Raw genomic sequence first — 14,557 nt, 5'->3', positions numbered from 1 at the left:
ATTCGTAAACAATTACTAACAGTATAAATATTTATGAATTATAGCTCTGTGAAAACGGAATTCCAAATAAAATAACATAAATTACATAATTGTATTCATTGTGTAGAATACCTTCAGATACATCTTTGGGAACATAACTCCTCCACCACCTAAATATAAGCCATCCATCCTGAACTCTGATACTATAATCTGTTGTGATATAAACTATATCTCTAAACATTATTTTTCCGCTTAGTGCACTTAGAGTAAAAGACCCTAAATGTAGAAAAACATGTTAGACATAATTGATGAATTATAAACAAAAACACATTAATATGAAACAAACATACATACTACAAGCACTTACCTACTTTAACATATCCATCTCTAATAACAAATCGATTTAATAATTTTGTTAATATATAACCAATAACTCTGCTATTATAATAGGCTATATAAATAATCCAGGAAATAGCAGATACTAATGAGCAAAGTAAATATATAAAACTACTATCCATCTTGAGATCATCAAGGATGACATGATCTGAATAATTCCAAAAGGCTGGTTCAATTCCAGAGAAAGATGGAACTGTAGCATTGTACAATTCATTCTCCTCCATGATGATGATGTTTAATTTTTTTTATTAATTGTGGAATCCAAAACTACTGTTCATTTTGTCATTCAATGCTAGAATCATAAAGAGAAATATTTATGAAAATAATAGCAATCCATTTGATTTTGTTTAACATATTCCAAATTCATTATTTATAATCATACATATGCACAAACCATGATGTATTATAAATTATTACTTCTCTTCAACTTTTATTATCCCAATCAAATTAAATATAATTTCTTACTAATTATCAATAGTTGTTCATAAAGTTATTGTAAGAAATATAAAAAGTTAGAGTTTGTAAACATAACCTAATCAATAAAGTGTATTTCAAAAATACGCTTATTAATCGGCTATAGTAAATAATAAAATACAGTCCATTACGTTTATCGTTGTTACTCATATTACTAATTGAAGAAATGTTATTTATTCTTGATTGGATAGGTAAAAATTTCTTTAAAAAGCTATTATCGTCGTAACAAAAATATTTATTACTGTTGACAATAAAAGACAGAAATTATGCTCAATTGTACATTTATTGACACTTTGAACTATTTAAATGATTATCTACTTATCAACGATAGCAGAGTGCCTATACTGTGTGTAATACAATGAAATGTATTTTTTTAAAGAAGTACTTTGTAAATAAATGCAAAGTCAAACTAATTTGTTTGACTGATTTACCTTTATTCGATACTTATATAAGAATTACATTCAATTTTTGTTGTGTCACTCATGGTTTTATGTTTATTAGTATATCAGTTTTAATAGATGTCATAGAACTGTCATCGACGGACAGCAACATACATAACCACTCCATAGTGACTACTGTCATTGACTATAAATTTAGTAATGATACGTTTCGATACGCTATTTTTTGTTACTATAAAGAGTTTAGTGTATTTCGGTTACTTTGAGAAAAGTGACATCTATACTGCTTTTTAGTTATTTTATAAATCGTTTAAATGGATAAAACAAATCAACTCTTTGCAAAATAGTACATATTCCGTCATTTCTTTCGTATATCCTTTGAAAATTATTACTTTTGACATATTTTCTATATAGAGTTGTACGTCTATGTTGTATATAAGCCGTGCACGATAATGGTACGCGCTTCAATGAAATTCAATTATACAGAATATAATCCTTACTTCGATAATCGTTTCTGTATTATCTTTTTTAATGATTCATCAAACAATTTCTAACGATTCATAATGTTTTAACTCGTACAAGTGTTTATATTTATTACATAGGGCGTAGTTTTTTAAATATTTTGTAAATAATGGCTGCATACACTGTAACGTTTTCTTCGAAATTAGTTTGAGTAGTCTCCTAAGTTTCTGTTATATTTATTAATGCATTAATCGCACATTTTATTGTTAATTGAAATTTTATAATCATGGAAAAGTATATAGACACGTTTGCATGGGGACATAATTTAGAAAGAGATAAAACTAATGTATTTTAAATCAAAGATAATTTCTTTCAAATGCTGTTACAACTTTCAAATAAATCGGGGACATAAAATAAGCAATATATTATATTAGAAATATTTCTCTTGTATGTGGTAAAATGTATAAAATAGTACATATTGTCGTACATATTAATAAAAATTACATTGTCTTGTATCAGTAGATCTAGAATTGTACATTTCAGTCAGGCAAACATCATTCACATTTTCATTATCAGTACAAAAGTAATGAATTTTGAGCTAATAGTAGATCCGTATTTTCGCATTCCTCTGTACACTAATACTATATTTTATTTGAAAAATTGTTATTAAAAATTACCTTTAAGGTAAGGAACTCTGTATTTGGTATAAAATTTTAAAATATGGCACAATATATTTAGCGAGGATTTCACAATATATTACGTAAAATGCCATGTATTGTAATACTATATTATGTTTTTTTATGTATTTATTGCAAGTGATACTTCAAAATGATATTGAAGCTTTAACTGAGTTACTACCATTAAATTCGACTTTCATGAAGGTGAATATGACTTTCATCACGTGAATGGATAACGTAATTATTTTCTACGATGATCGTAGAAAATCAATCATGTGGCTGTCGACCGAGAAGGTTATCGTTCGTTCCCAAGTCTTTGGATGCTCGCGCGAGTGTTTGCGTAGCGATCATCGATTCCGTCAATCTTTCCCGACAAGCTCTCACGTAACAACACATACCTATTACAAAACACACCTAAAAATAACATAATAACGATTGAAAATAATTCTTTAATTTTTTAATAAATTTAAAAATTATACTCTTACCTGTAATAATACTGCACACAATGCGAGTAGAAAAACGTGAAGGAGAATCGATCTAGTACGATTTATTACTACATGTTGGCAACCCCTTGCGTACATCGTGGCACAGATACCTTTATTATCATCAACATTTGAAAGTAGCGAGACGGTATCGCAACAAGACCAAGGAACTGCATCGTGATTATGATAATCGACAGGTCCGTTTATTCCACAACAATGTAACTAAAGAAAGGACAATTTTAACGTGTACCCAAGCCTCCTACTGTTAAATTAATAGTAATAATAGTAAATTAAATTGTTAATTTACCTCGGAGTGCATGTGATCCCAAAAAACTTTATCATCCGATGTAGCTAGGGCGAATGCTTTTTCGAGATACAAAGTTGGTAATATGTCCACTTGTTCGTGTCTAACAAGAGCCCAAATACCAGCGCTCGCGTTAACAATCGTAACGATTATTAACGCCATGGAAAGCTGCATGCAAAAACAAAATGTCTTTCAACACGTATCGTTCTTCCGCGAGAAAAAGGCGCATCGTGTTTGCATCCCCACTCTTGTTGCAATCCGCTGATTGGCTGTCGCCGATCTTCGTCATTCGACCAATACCTGTGAGTCAGCGGACTGCAACAGGAGTGGGGATGTAAACACGCTGTGCCTTCTTCTCGTGGATGCACAGTACATACTTATTTTGGCACGATAAAAAAAAATTCTTTGAAAATAACAATGATGATTGTATTTCTTACAATCGTGACTTGACTCGTATTCGTAAAATCTATGAATTGCCAGGCACACCATGCTATCATACATGTCATCAGGCCCGCCACTAATAAAGTTATCGATGAACCGCACACATTATTAGGCGTGAGAGGTGAATATTCGTACAGTTGATATATGAAATAACCAGCGAATATGCTCTCTATGGCACCGCATATCTGTGAAAGAGAAAAAATTTTCTGTCATTTTCCAAAGACAATGTAACGTCCAGTCGCCTATCAGGAGCAAGAATTCCGTCTTTAAGAAAATAGGGGGGGAGGGGGGGGCTTCGAGACGGATGAGAAACTTTTGTTGAGTAGATCGTCGTTGATATTTATTATATTAAACGTATCTGTTTGAACAATTACGCATAAGTTACATCAATTGTATTGCATGATTTGTCGGCATACTTCTGTAGTGCCGATATCATGGACAATATACTGTACGTTATCGACATCGCGGATCTTTTTCGATACACAGAGATATAGATAAGAAGCAAACGATAGAAGTTTATCTGATCAAACAAAAGTATTTGATTGGTTGTTACGAGTTACATAAATTGTATTGCTTATAATAATAGAATTGATTCTTTTCGACAACTGAAACGAGCATTCGTAATTTGTAGTGGAATCAAATCGATAAGCTTTTTGTACAATGTAAAATTAAAGTAAAAACTACAAGTTTACATATGTTGATAGAAATCGTCAACATTAACAGTAGTATCAATCAATAACAAAAATGAATAATAAATTGTTGACATGGGAGAGGGAGAGCAAGACATTATTCAATTACGATTCAAATACCGGAATATCGTAATTCTTGAAAGAACACCGTTCTAACATAGTATATTGGCGGTCGTCCAATTTTGCGACAAATCAGAGACCAGTCACCGGTTGCTGTACTTTTAATAATAGAACGTCCAAGAATCGAACAGAAAAGAAACATAATACTCTATGGTTATTCTGATAAGAGGAATGAAACGAATTCTCTTAACTGCGCCGAATACGTGGATCGTTGGGTGTAAACACTGAATAGTATCATTTATATGTAGTTAGTGGAATATGCACTTACACCGACGACAATAGCACCACCGATGAGAAAGTATCGCAAACAAGTGAGCATCCGTGCCATCACAGATTAAAAATTTTTTAAAAGAAGTATCACTTGAATAACATGTACAAAGAACAAACTTAACTGTAGAGAAAACAAGAAACGTCACGGTTGAACAACCATCACCACGGTTACCAAGCGCAAACCTCTGACTCGGACAGTCTTTCGTTGTATAGGGCACTGAATCACAAAATGCAACCGACTGCGTGCTATTTGCTTTATCGATAAACCGTGTTTAGTCTTCGCGACAACTCCTTCGCATGCATCCGACACCGTATTAATTTCCCTTTGATTGTTATTCTCATTTCAGCTACTTTCGTTTAGTGTGAATATAAACGCTATCGATAAAAGCGCGTACGAACTTGAGAACAAAAATGACGAAGGCGATAGCCTATTACATAGGCTTTTTCTGTGCTTGAACTACTCTAGTATCCGTTATCAATAGGCTATTTTATTTATAAGATTAGATAGTTCCAGTGAGATTAGAAGTAAGAAGTTCTAATGAATTATATACCGAGGGATCGACAGTTTTATTTTATTGTATTATTTTACCAAGTACGATAACCTATTAATATTGGGCATGTTCATCCACAGGAATATAAAAGAGGTAGGAAAGACGTAGATCTATAACAGAGATTCTCTGGTAATGCATACAAGGTTGAGTTCAAGTTACATTGTTGGTAACCAAGTTTTAACTAAATGATCGATAGAGTAGGTGGCCAATATCAATTCAATGCATATTCCACCACAGATAAGATACACAAGAGACGTTTCACACACATGTGACTGGTTCATTCGTTCGTACTTGTACGTTCAATGGCATATAAATCTAATTTTACGATGAATTTTATTTAATAAATAATAATTTACTCATTGATTTGATAACATGCTATAAAGGCTAAATAACGATGGCTAGTATAATCTAGCATTACAATCGCGCAACTACAGATCATAAGCTAAAAAGAAGGAGAAAGGATTACATTTAATTCCATTGGCATTACGTATTTTCCTAAAATGGAGTGAATTAGTGTACATATTCGTAATTACTTTCTGTTCGAATAATTCACCATTAAGTTTCGAATAACTCAAGCTCATACAATTTGTATTTCTATCTTTGGTTGATGTCCCAGATGAGATCTGTCAAAGTGTTTGTAAATAATCCTCTATAATTGCTACTTAGAGATTTTGCAAAAAATCGAATAATGGCCACGGATCCAGAAAAAATTGACGTTTCCGACTTATCTGACGTTGTTTTAAACGAAAGCAGTAGTACTGATACACAAGTATGTAACTTGAGAAATTGTATTAGGACTTTGTATTTGTAGACTTACGAAATGATTTTAGGGTCTGAAACCGAAAAAACGACCGAAGCGCATATTGCATTTTTCGGATGGTGATTTGGAAGAATATTCCGAAGACGAAACAGATGCTCCAGAAGAGAATATAACAACCAGTCATATAGACCCAGTTAAGTTTTGTTTATAACCACGCATTGTATTAACATTTCTAACCTTTACAATGATTAAGAGTTCCTGTAATATATCCCATATCGAATTACAAAATGAAATTTGCAGAAGACACTTAATTGGATGCCCTGGGCTTGGTATCAAACATCATGGTTCGGTACTAAACTGTTGGATGGTTGTGATTATGCAGGCGAATGGTTGGCTAACTTCTTTGGCATTACATCTCCAAAATATCAATTCGAAATTAACGAGTTCTATAGACTTCAGGCTCTTGAAAATGAAATGACACACAAACAGGATTTAGAAATGGGTGGATGGAACGAACAAAACAAAAATAATCTTATACATGATAATAGCAAACAGTGAAATAATAATTTATATTTTGCAATATTTATTCATAGAATTGTTCACTTCGTATTAATTAACATCATTTTGTTTTAACGTTACGTGTATTTAAAAAACGTTTCACTTTTTTTGAAGCTTCATAGGTATATCAATGTTGTTACATACATGTGTAATAGTATAAAAGATTTAAAAAATACTATCAAAATGTATTTGATCAATCGAAATTAATATCATAAACACATGTTCAAGTATACAAATGTTTTATGAATAGCTTAACAATACTGTGGAAATTTAAATCTTGAAAAAATATACAAGTTAGACTGAACTGCTTAGTTGTTTCATGAAGCAGCAATATTATTCTAAGTATTACTGAATGTATAAAATTATATCGTTTTAAAAACTTTTAGTATTAAAATACCCTTTTGTATAGATTTTGAATACATATTTTGACATGAAAGTCTTGTGTAAGTAATTAATATATTATAACTCGTTAAACACATATACATAATCACTAAATTTACTGGTATTTGAACAAATCAATTTTATAACTGTAATTATCACTTTCCACATTATAAGTTGGCATGAACAATACTTTTTTATCAAATTTCGTTAGACCTTGAGTATGTTCCCTTAGTACCATCTTCGTTTAACCCTCTGCACTCGAAACAATTATTTTTCTAATACGAGCGACTAGTAACTTCAAAACAATTTTATTGTGTCGCTTCCGAAAATCGAAAGCGCTCATTTTGCCACAAAAATGTGTAAATGCTTATAATTTAAATTTTACTCGTTTATTTCGTTAATTCAATTTTTATTACCAATAAATAAGTGCAAAGGTTTAAGTACTAAAAATTATTGAAATATGAAACCATTCGATCAGGAAGAAAAATTGAAATAGTATTTAAAATAACAGATGTGGCATGATTGGATTATTCTGTATTAACGAGTGTACTTTTAAAGGAACATTCATAAGCTCTATATATAATTGCTTTTAGCGCAGCACGTACCTGCAATCTTGTATAGCAGGAACTGACATTTATTACATATAAATATGAAAAGTCTTTAAAATTTTTAATGTTCAAGAAATTATTATTCTGGCACGAACCTATGTAAAGCACTAGTCAGAACTAATAAAGAGCTTTGAAGGCCCTGAGGTAAATGCCTTTGTAACCACGAACCTTTATATTGCTCTATATGAGCTAACATTTTATTCGCTACATCGGTTCTAAATGTAGGCGGCAGATTACATACTCCTAAATTAATTACTGCAAGACCCATATTGCTATTAGGATTAACACCAACGCCAATCAATGTCCTTCCGATTTTGCATGCCGTTAACATTAAATCAGCGGTTAATTGAAGTTCTTGTATTTCCATCGACGCAAATTTGGACGATAAATTGGCTTCATACAACGAATGCGAAATGCGTTTAATTTGTTTTGTTACTTTCTGTTAAAAATATTATTTCTTCTGTGTTTATTCTGAACTTATATTTCCTTTAATATTTATAGTTAGAATTTGTATACTTACTGCAAATAAATCAGCTGAAAGATACTCCAAATTTACATTATCCGGATCTGTTAACAATCTGTACAACGTTGATCCTCGATTATCAGGGATCTGTTGTAAATATTTTGTTCCTTGGTTCTTACTTAAAGTAAGTACTAAAGTATCTAAACGTCCCAATTCTAATATTGCGTTTCCGATCTTACATTCTGAATCTTGAAAAATATGAGTATCCAGCAATCTTGTAATACATTTTTGTCTAAAAAGATAATGATTTTATTAAGACAGTGATTTCTAAACTATTTTAGATACGCCTCTCGAATTATCAGTATTTAGTTAGATTATTACTTTGATCCAAAGACTTCGGACATTTCATAATTGTCATCGACCCCCATATCTATCTCACTGGCTGGATTCCATGCCAATCCTGCTGCTATTAAATATCCAATCCAAGCAAAAGGGTGTGGAGTAAGATGATGGCTCCCTGACCAATGTGCTACAATTATGCCCACCGAGTCTTGTTCAAGAGAAGTTTTTATTGCGTTCTTTGTATTTGCGTAGGTTGATGCAGGGCATCCCGCTAAACTATTATAACTGGCTGTTCCAGAACTAGATAAAACATTACCACCTGCTATTCTGAACGCTTCCGTCCACTCAGAGAAATCATAATCTGCCTGTACCATGAAATTTGATTAGTTAAAGTAACAGAATCACTTAAAATTTAATATTTCATAACAAAGCGAACAAATAAAAAACCGTGTTATTTACCTGAAATCCATATTCAACAAGAATAATGTTGTTGGGTATGTTATGAAATTCCGGCTTGGAATGTAAACCATTCGAACAAAGTAACAAAGTCGTACTCGAGCTCAAATTCAAAGTATGCCATAATTCTTGAAGACAAGAATACGATTTGAATACTTCCGACATATCTGTTTCTATAGTTTCATTAATTGACAAATTCAAATCAAAATTATCGGCTTGAACTAGCAAACTAGCTAATCTGGGCCCAACATGAACATAACTCAAACTTGGAAACACCGCTAGTAATTCTTGGAATATAGGCCACATTTGTGATAAATGATGTTGACCCACGTTGGCATCGATATCCAAAGTTGGAACTAAATTTAAATGTCGATCCCTGCAGTAAGAAATACACGTTTTAAAGTAAATGTCAGTGGAGGATATATTGTATCGTAAATTGTTACAATTTATTATAGTAATGAACGAACCTGCAGTAACGGTCAAGAGTAATCATTTCTGACTTTGAATAACAAAGTTGCCAATCACAGTTTGGAGTGAGTCTTGAATAAAGATGCAAATAGGATATTTTAAAGGATGACCACAAATCGATCATATGCAGTAAATATTCTAAAGTGGGGATGCGACCTCTTGGCGATATATCTAACAATATACCGCGATGCGAGAATCTTGGTTCATCTTTTATAAAAACGGGCTCGATCTCGCATACTTCCGACTTGCTATGACTTTTGCTCAATCGCAAAATCTGTACAAATGTACAAACTGCGTAATGTAATCCAGCTAAGCTTCCAGCACCAACTTTTATAGTGTTTTGTGAAATATGTAACTGATATCCATCAGGTTTATTAAATAATTTTTTATTTACTATACATTCGATTCTATTGTCGTTAAGTAATTTGCCAGAGCTGGGGTGTACTTCGCCAATTTTTACATCGTGTCCCAACTCTAATAAATGAGTCCTGCTAATTTCCCAAACATCTAGTATCTTGTGTATAGATTCACTACCCTATGTAACAATATATCATATAACAAAAAAATTCACGAGGTGCACAATATAACAATAATCATTATTTAGTTACGTTATATATACCTGTGTTATAGATATAAAAAGTTCTTTCCCAGCAATAAAAGACGCGGACAAATTTTTTAACTCGACAACAGTTTTCGGTTGTGGCCAGAGTAAACTATAAAGCCCATCTTTCTCTGTACTTTTAGTCGGGCTGTCTTTACCTGATTCGCGTAAAGGTATATCATATACGGGATCTACTGACTTATTGGATTCAATAGAAAGTTGACTCATATTACTTGAAATACTTTTTTGACAGAAGTTTCCTTCTGTGAACGATGCAGTTGGACTATGCATTGTTTCGCCTTCATTCGATACAAAGTTCGATAAGTAACTTTGAAGAAAACAGTGTAAAGGTTGTTTCCCTCTAGAAAGATCATATGGACTTTTTCCTGCAAAAGTTCTGTAAAATATTTCTTTTGAGTACGATAAAATATTTATTATCAGCAGGAGTGTGCGGGATCCCGAAAATTTTTTTCGGGATCGGAAGAATATCCGAGATTCTCAAAGATATTCGGAAGTTTCTAGAGTACTCGATAAAAATTATTATAAATTTTTTAAATTGTAAAAGGAAGGAAACAATTAGTATAAATCTTTTATTTCAAATTTTCGTGAATCCTCTCGAATTATTTCCCGAATATCTTCGGGAGACCCGGGCATTTCAGGATCTCCGATTTTGCGAAACCCCCGATTATTAGTATAGTATTGTATTATCTATATACCCTTTAGATGCTCGTACAAGAGGATTTGCACCTGCTTGTAATAATTCTTGACAAATAGCAACATCACCACGATTTACTGCATCATGTAATGGTGTAGCGCCGCAACCGTTTACAGCATTTACATCCGCTCCTCTATCTGTACAAAAATTTTATAATTTTTTACACGGTAAAAAATATAATCATTCTACTAAATAAATTCCAAAATTTTACCAATTAAATATGCGACAATATCTTTGTTTCCATAACAAGCTGCCCAGTGTAAAGGTGTATTTTTACTGCCATGGGAATCCCATGAATTCACATTTAATCCTGCATCTAATAATTGCACTACCCTGTCTATCCTTTAAATACAATAAAATAATACAATAAATAATACAAAAAACATCAATTACTAATAGAAAGACAAACTTATTCAAATATTATAACACATACTCAGATGCTGCAGTTGCTCTTAATAATTCTTCAATGTACGTACGACGTATTGCATCGCTTGATGCAACATCTACAGCATTGTGCCCATTACTGTTTTGAATAGCAGGATTAGCTCCACAACTTAATAACGTTCGTACAATATCTGGTTGATTGGTCTGTATTTTTAAATAAATTAATGAAAAATTCTTATTCTTTATAGTACATTTATATGCATTATCATTTTACAATCGGATATATATGTAGTTACCTTTGCAGCATATGAAAGAAAAGTACCTTCTTCTAAGAGTGGTTGATTTAAGATCTTGTCTTTTGTTATACCTTCGGCTGTATTGCCATTTTCGCCTGTCAAAAGTGAAGTAGAAAATTGAAACAGTTGTACCTACTTTAAAAGTTCCGTTACACGAAATATATCAAATTCAATGTGCCATGTTTTAATCTAATTTTCCAATATATTTTAAATACAAGTACTTATAGCATAGCATTATATGACGGATAATAAACAATTTTAAAGTAATATTTCTTACACGTACATGCATCTAAAAGGGATCTAATTATATCGGTACGTCCATGTTCAATAGCTGTACGTATATTTTCGCAAATGTCTTGCATTTCTGCTTGTTCTTATGTCATATCAGAGTTGTATATTGTACAACATTATACGGAAATTATTTGAATGTCAGCTACTGAAAATTATCGCATACATATCACTGAACTTGCTCCTCATATTGCTGGCGCTGGCGTTAGATTTTACATACTACATACACCGATGCAATGCATCGTGCATCGGATGCACAGATGTATCCGTAAAAGTATCGATACAATGATCAGTGAACGTATCGAGACATCGTTTATCGATTCAACGTAGTTTTCAAATATCATTCTTTGCAGTTTAGATTTTGCCAATCAGAGTTTAAAATAATTAATAATTTGAAATCCACTGTACAGTAAAAACAATAAATTGGCGACTTTATGATTAACAGAGTTTTTATTTGATTCTTAATTCTTTGAATTTAGGAGCATTCTTGTAATAAGCGCCATTTTACTTTACACTATACGTTATATTGTTGAAAGTTTATTTACAATAGCGTAACGTTAATAATAATGAAACAAATATGATTTAAAGTTTTTGAACGCTGAATGTTCACCATAGTAGTCGACTACAAAACATTACATAAATACTTGAAAACAGTGGTTGAAGATAATACGCGTCATGTAAAGTTCAGTGAAGTCGATGATTTCGTAAAATCGAAGAGTATATCGATTGCGAAGTGTATCTTTTGTGATTTAAAATAGGATTCTTCACTGATAATAATGACTTCAGAATTATTTTTAGGCTTATATTTAGACCCTGAAACATTTACCACGATTAAATTAAATGATGTTAGTTTTAAAAATAAAGTTAAGGAGCTGAAATGTGAGATAGCTGGAAGGGTTAACCTAACAAGAGAATCGTTTGGTAAAATGACATTTTACTTTTCAGTTTTTATCCTTTGTTTTGATTTTTACTATTTTATACATAACCCTCGAGTTTTCTAATACATAAACAACTTATGATATAAAGTTATCGTAATTTCGTTTACAGTATAATACTAACTATAATTTGAATAAAAATAATTATTGAATTATAGTCTAATATTCGTAATTTCTTTTACTTTTCCAGAACTGATTTATTGTGGGAGCATCCTTGAAGATGACCTAACTCTAGAATCTTATGGTTTAAAAGGTGGTGCAGTGGTACATGTTTTAAAAAAGAAGGAAACAGAGACATCAACAGTACCTAAATATATATCAGAGGATAGCATTTTACAGCTTGTATCTGCATTTAAGTCTATTACAGATAATCCTGTACTCCAGAGTACTTTGCATGTAAATGTCATATTTATTTTTTATAACATGTAAAACATGTATAACATGTATCATAAACTATATTTATTAATTTTAGCGTTTTAGCAAAAAGCCAGAAGTTTTAAGCAATATTATTTCATCGTTTCCTGGATTACACGAAGACACAATAGCAATTGCTATATTACAAAATGCTGACTTAATGGCACACTTTACCGATGTAGATACTGTTAGAAGGTAAATATTATTTTATATATGTATTGCAATTAATATCATTTATAATTAAGTTGTATATTGTTTACATGAATAGGTTTGCAGAGGTACATCCACTTTTAGTAGAAGCTGTGCATAATATAGCTGTTGCTGTTCACGAAGAGGCACACAACAATGCAACCGTTAACTCCAACAATTCAGTATCCAACTCACAACCTGCTACTTACTCGTATAATTTAGATAATTTGAGCGATGAAGAAATGGCTGGAGATTCTTCTCAATCCTCAGATTCTACGCAGCCACCAAATTTGAACACTAATTCAACAAATGCTACAATCATTGCTGCAGAACTTGCAGCAGCGGTTTCCAGAGCAAGAGTTAGACGTTTTCCCCTTTCCAATTCTTCCTCCTCTACTTCAGGTGGTGGTACAAATGCTGGAGTAATAACTACCGAAATGTTCACGCAAGCTATGCAACAAGCTTCTGCAGCAACACCAGGTTTAATCAGTGATCCTATATTGCCACCAATTTTACCACCCGTTTTACCGCAATTTACAGACTTGCAAAGACAGTTAGCACAGATGCACGAAATCGGACTGCAAAATGATACATTGAATATTCAGGCATTGCAATTTACGAACGGTGATGTTCAAGCAGCAATTGAACTTGTGTTCAATGGTTTTAGTAATAATTAGTTTATTAAAATAGCATTTAGACATAACAAAATTCGCAATTACATGTTTTATTTTTACGAATTAATTTATGTCTGCTATATAAAGATAAATAAGTGACAAATTTGTTTAATGCATTGAAGAAATTTTTAATTCTGTTTGTTTTTTGCCAATTCTAAAAGCATTTTGCAAACATGCTTAGTCATCAAATTCCAAAAGTAATAATATTTAATATAATTTTTGTATTAAATTAAAAAAAAAAATCGTTTACAGTTGTTTATATACTTTTAATATTAAAAAATATATTTTATACAATTCTGTTGATGTATATGAAGTATATACATAGTAAAAACAATAAAATTACATAATTAACAACACTTAGTGACACAATTTTGGTCGCGTAAAGGGAAAGTTACGAACAACTTCGCTTGTTGTAATCTGTCCTCCTCTTTCATAATACGCACTGTGGTTTCGCGTCTAGGCGCTTTATAGTTGCGCGATATGTATAATAGGTACGCAGCTTTAATACGCGTAAAAATGAAATAACAATGATGTCTTCGAAATATGTAAAATTCAAAATATCATTTATTAAATATATTTCATTATGTTTGTAGAATTAATTTTGATACGTGCCACTATATTGGGTCGTAATGAAATAAGAATAATATAATTATTTTATTGTTTAACATGTATACGGTTGCATACGAATAGTAACTTTGTATAGGCGCACTTTACACTGCAGTGCTTTATTAGTGTTCGATCGTATAATTTGTTTCAGAACCAAATATAATTTGTTTTATAGA

At 31.8% G+C, this 14,557-nt stretch overlaps 5 protein-coding genes across 13 annotated transcripts in view; 2 read left to right on the top strand and 3 right to left on the bottom strand.

Annotated features, from left to right (window-relative positions):
- LOC122395972 (transmembrane protein KIAA1109) overlaps window positions 1–1,413 on the bottom strand; it is a 28,398-nt gene extending 26,985 nt beyond the window's left edge. For all 5 annotated transcript variants that reach the window (XM_043393995.1, XM_043393992.1, XM_043393994.1 and 2 more), the window contains exons 1-3: window positions 1,281–1,413; window positions 347–667; window positions 112–255 (exon numbers count right to left, since the gene is read on the bottom strand). In XM_043393995.1, the coding sequence (XP_043249930.1) occupies window positions 112–255; window positions 347–599 (397 nt within the window). In that variant the 5' untranslated portion in view covers window positions 600–667; window positions 1,281–1,413. The remainder of the gene's footprint in view (window positions 1–111; window positions 256–346; window positions 668–1,280) is intronic.
- A 746-nt stretch (window positions 1,414–2,159) lies between these two features.
- On the bottom strand, window positions 2,160–4,814 carry LOC122395822 (23 kDa integral membrane protein-like). Its single transcript, XM_043393701.1, has 5 exons — window positions 4,691–4,814; window positions 3,610–3,798; window positions 3,176–3,340; window positions 2,872–3,090; window positions 2,160–2,800 (listed from the first exon to the last, which is right to left on the bottom strand). The coding sequence occupies exons 1-5, from the start codon at window positions 4,748–4,750 to the stop codon at window positions 2,654–2,656; spliced, it is 780 nt and encodes a 259-aa protein (XP_043249636.1). The 5' UTR covers window positions 4,751–4,814; the 3' UTR covers window positions 2,160–2,653.
- LOC122395823 (protein FAM177A1) lies at window positions 4,523–6,663 on the top strand. 5 transcript variants are annotated; one of them, XM_043393706.1, is made up of 4 exons: window positions 4,523–4,733; window positions 5,910–6,012; window positions 6,074–6,196; window positions 6,304–6,655. In XM_043393706.1, the coding sequence occupies exons 2-4, from the start codon at window positions 5,932–5,934 to the stop codon at window positions 6,559–6,561; spliced, it is 462 nt and encodes a 153-aa protein (XP_043249641.1). In that variant the 5' UTR covers window positions 4,523–4,733; window positions 5,910–5,931; the 3' UTR covers window positions 6,562–6,655. The 5 variants fall into 5 exon arrangements, with proteins under 5 accessions (XP_043249641.1, XP_043249642.1, XP_043249637.1 ...); XM_043393702.1 differs by lacking the exon at window positions 4,523–4,733 and adding an exon at window positions 5,351–5,536; XM_043393705.1 differs by lacking the exon at window positions 4,523–4,733 and adding an exon at window positions 5,351–5,758.
- Window positions 6,664–6,769: 106 nt separating this feature from the next.
- LOC122395821 lies at window positions 6,770–11,778 on the bottom strand. Its single transcript, XM_043393700.1, has 11 exons — window positions 11,559–11,778; window positions 11,276–11,370; window positions 11,029–11,183; window positions 10,807–10,937; window positions 10,597–10,732; window positions 9,899–10,277; window positions 9,279–9,814; window positions 8,815–9,187; window positions 8,395–8,720; window positions 8,071–8,305; window positions 6,770–7,989 (listed from the first exon to the last, which is right to left on the bottom strand). Exons 1-11 carry the CDS (start codon window positions 11,635–11,637, stop codon window positions 7,630–7,632), a joined length of 2,805 nt encoding a protein of 934 aa, XP_043249635.1. The 5' UTR covers window positions 11,638–11,778; the 3' UTR covers window positions 6,770–7,629.
- Window positions 11,779–12,092: 314 nt separating this feature from the next.
- LOC122395789 (ubiquitin-like protein 7) lies at window positions 12,093–13,867 on the top strand. Its single transcript, XM_043393646.1, has 4 exons — window positions 12,093–12,484; window positions 12,689–12,894; window positions 12,971–13,107; window positions 13,181–13,867. Exons 1-4 carry the CDS (start codon window positions 12,340–12,342, stop codon window positions 13,776–13,778), a joined length of 1,086 nt encoding a protein of 361 aa, XP_043249581.1. The 5' UTR covers window positions 12,093–12,339; the 3' UTR covers window positions 13,779–13,867.
- The last annotated feature ends 690 nt before the right edge of the window (window positions 13,868–14,557 follow it).

This window comes from Colletes gigas, unplaced genomic scaffold, assembly GCF_013123115.1.
Source record: "Colletes gigas isolate AHSC1104 unplaced genomic scaffold, ASM1312311v1 Colletes_gigas_Sc00006, whole genome shotgun sequence".
Classification (NCBI taxonomy): Eukaryota; Metazoa; Arthropoda; class Insecta; order Hymenoptera; family Colletidae; genus Colletes; species Colletes gigas.
The sequence above is the reverse complement of the archived record's forward strand: the minus strand, read 5'-3'. Positions and strand labels throughout refer to the sequence as shown.

What these genes read in the sequence shown, in the direction of transcription:
- LOC122395822 (XM_043393701.1), bottom strand. Translation starts at nt 4,750, where the DNA reads ATGGCACGGATGCTCACTTGTTTGCGATACTTTCTCATCGGTGGTGCT. An exon ending in GTGGTGCTATTGTCGTCGGT is followed by an intron (nt 3,799 to 4,690) that starts GTAAGTGCATAT and finishes TCTCTTTCACAG; the next exon opens with ATATGCGGTGCCATAGAGAG. An exon ending in TGTGTGCAGTATTATTACAG is followed by an intron (nt 2,801 to 2,871) that starts GTAAGAGTATAA and finishes TGTTATTTTTAG; the next exon opens with GTGTGTTTTGTAATAGGTAT.
- LOC122395823 (XM_043393702.1), top strand. Translation starts at nt 5,463, where the DNA reads ATGCATATTCCACCACAGATAAGATACACAAGAGACGTTTCACACACA. An exon ending in TGGTTCATTCGTTCGTACTT is followed by an intron (nt 5,537 to 5,909) that starts GTACGTTCAATG and finishes ATTGCTACTTAG; the next exon opens with AGATTTTGCAAAAAATCGAA. An exon ending in GCAGTAGTACTGATACACAA is followed by an intron (nt 6,013 to 6,073) that starts GTATGTAACTTG and finishes AAATGATTTTAG; the next exon opens with GGTCTGAAACCGAAAAAACG.
- LOC122395821 (XM_043393700.1), bottom strand. Translation starts at nt 11,637, where the DNA reads ATGCAAGACATTTGCGAAAATATACGTACAGCTATTGAACATGGACGT. An exon ending in CTTGTACGAGCATCTAAAGG is followed by an intron (nt 10,278 to 10,596) that starts GTATATAGATAA and finishes AATATTTTACAG; the next exon opens with AACTTTTGCAGGAAAAAGTC. An exon ending in TTGTTGAATATGGATTTCAG is followed by an intron (nt 8,721 to 8,814) that starts GTAAATAACACG and finishes TTCATGGTACAG; the next exon opens with GCAGATTATGATTTCTCTGA.
- LOC122395789 (XM_043393646.1), top strand. Translation starts at nt 12,340, where the DNA reads ATGACTTCAGAATTATTTTTAGGCTTATATTTAGACCCTGAAACATTT. An exon ending in TACTCCAGAGTACTTTGCAT is followed by an intron (nt 12,895 to 12,970) that starts GTAAATGTCATA and finishes TATTAATTTTAG; the next exon opens with CGTTTTAGCAAAAAGCCAGA. An exon ending in GATGTAGATACTGTTAGAAG is followed by an intron (nt 13,108 to 13,180) that starts GTAAATATTATT and finishes TTACATGAATAG; the next exon opens with GTTTGCAGAGGTACATCCAC.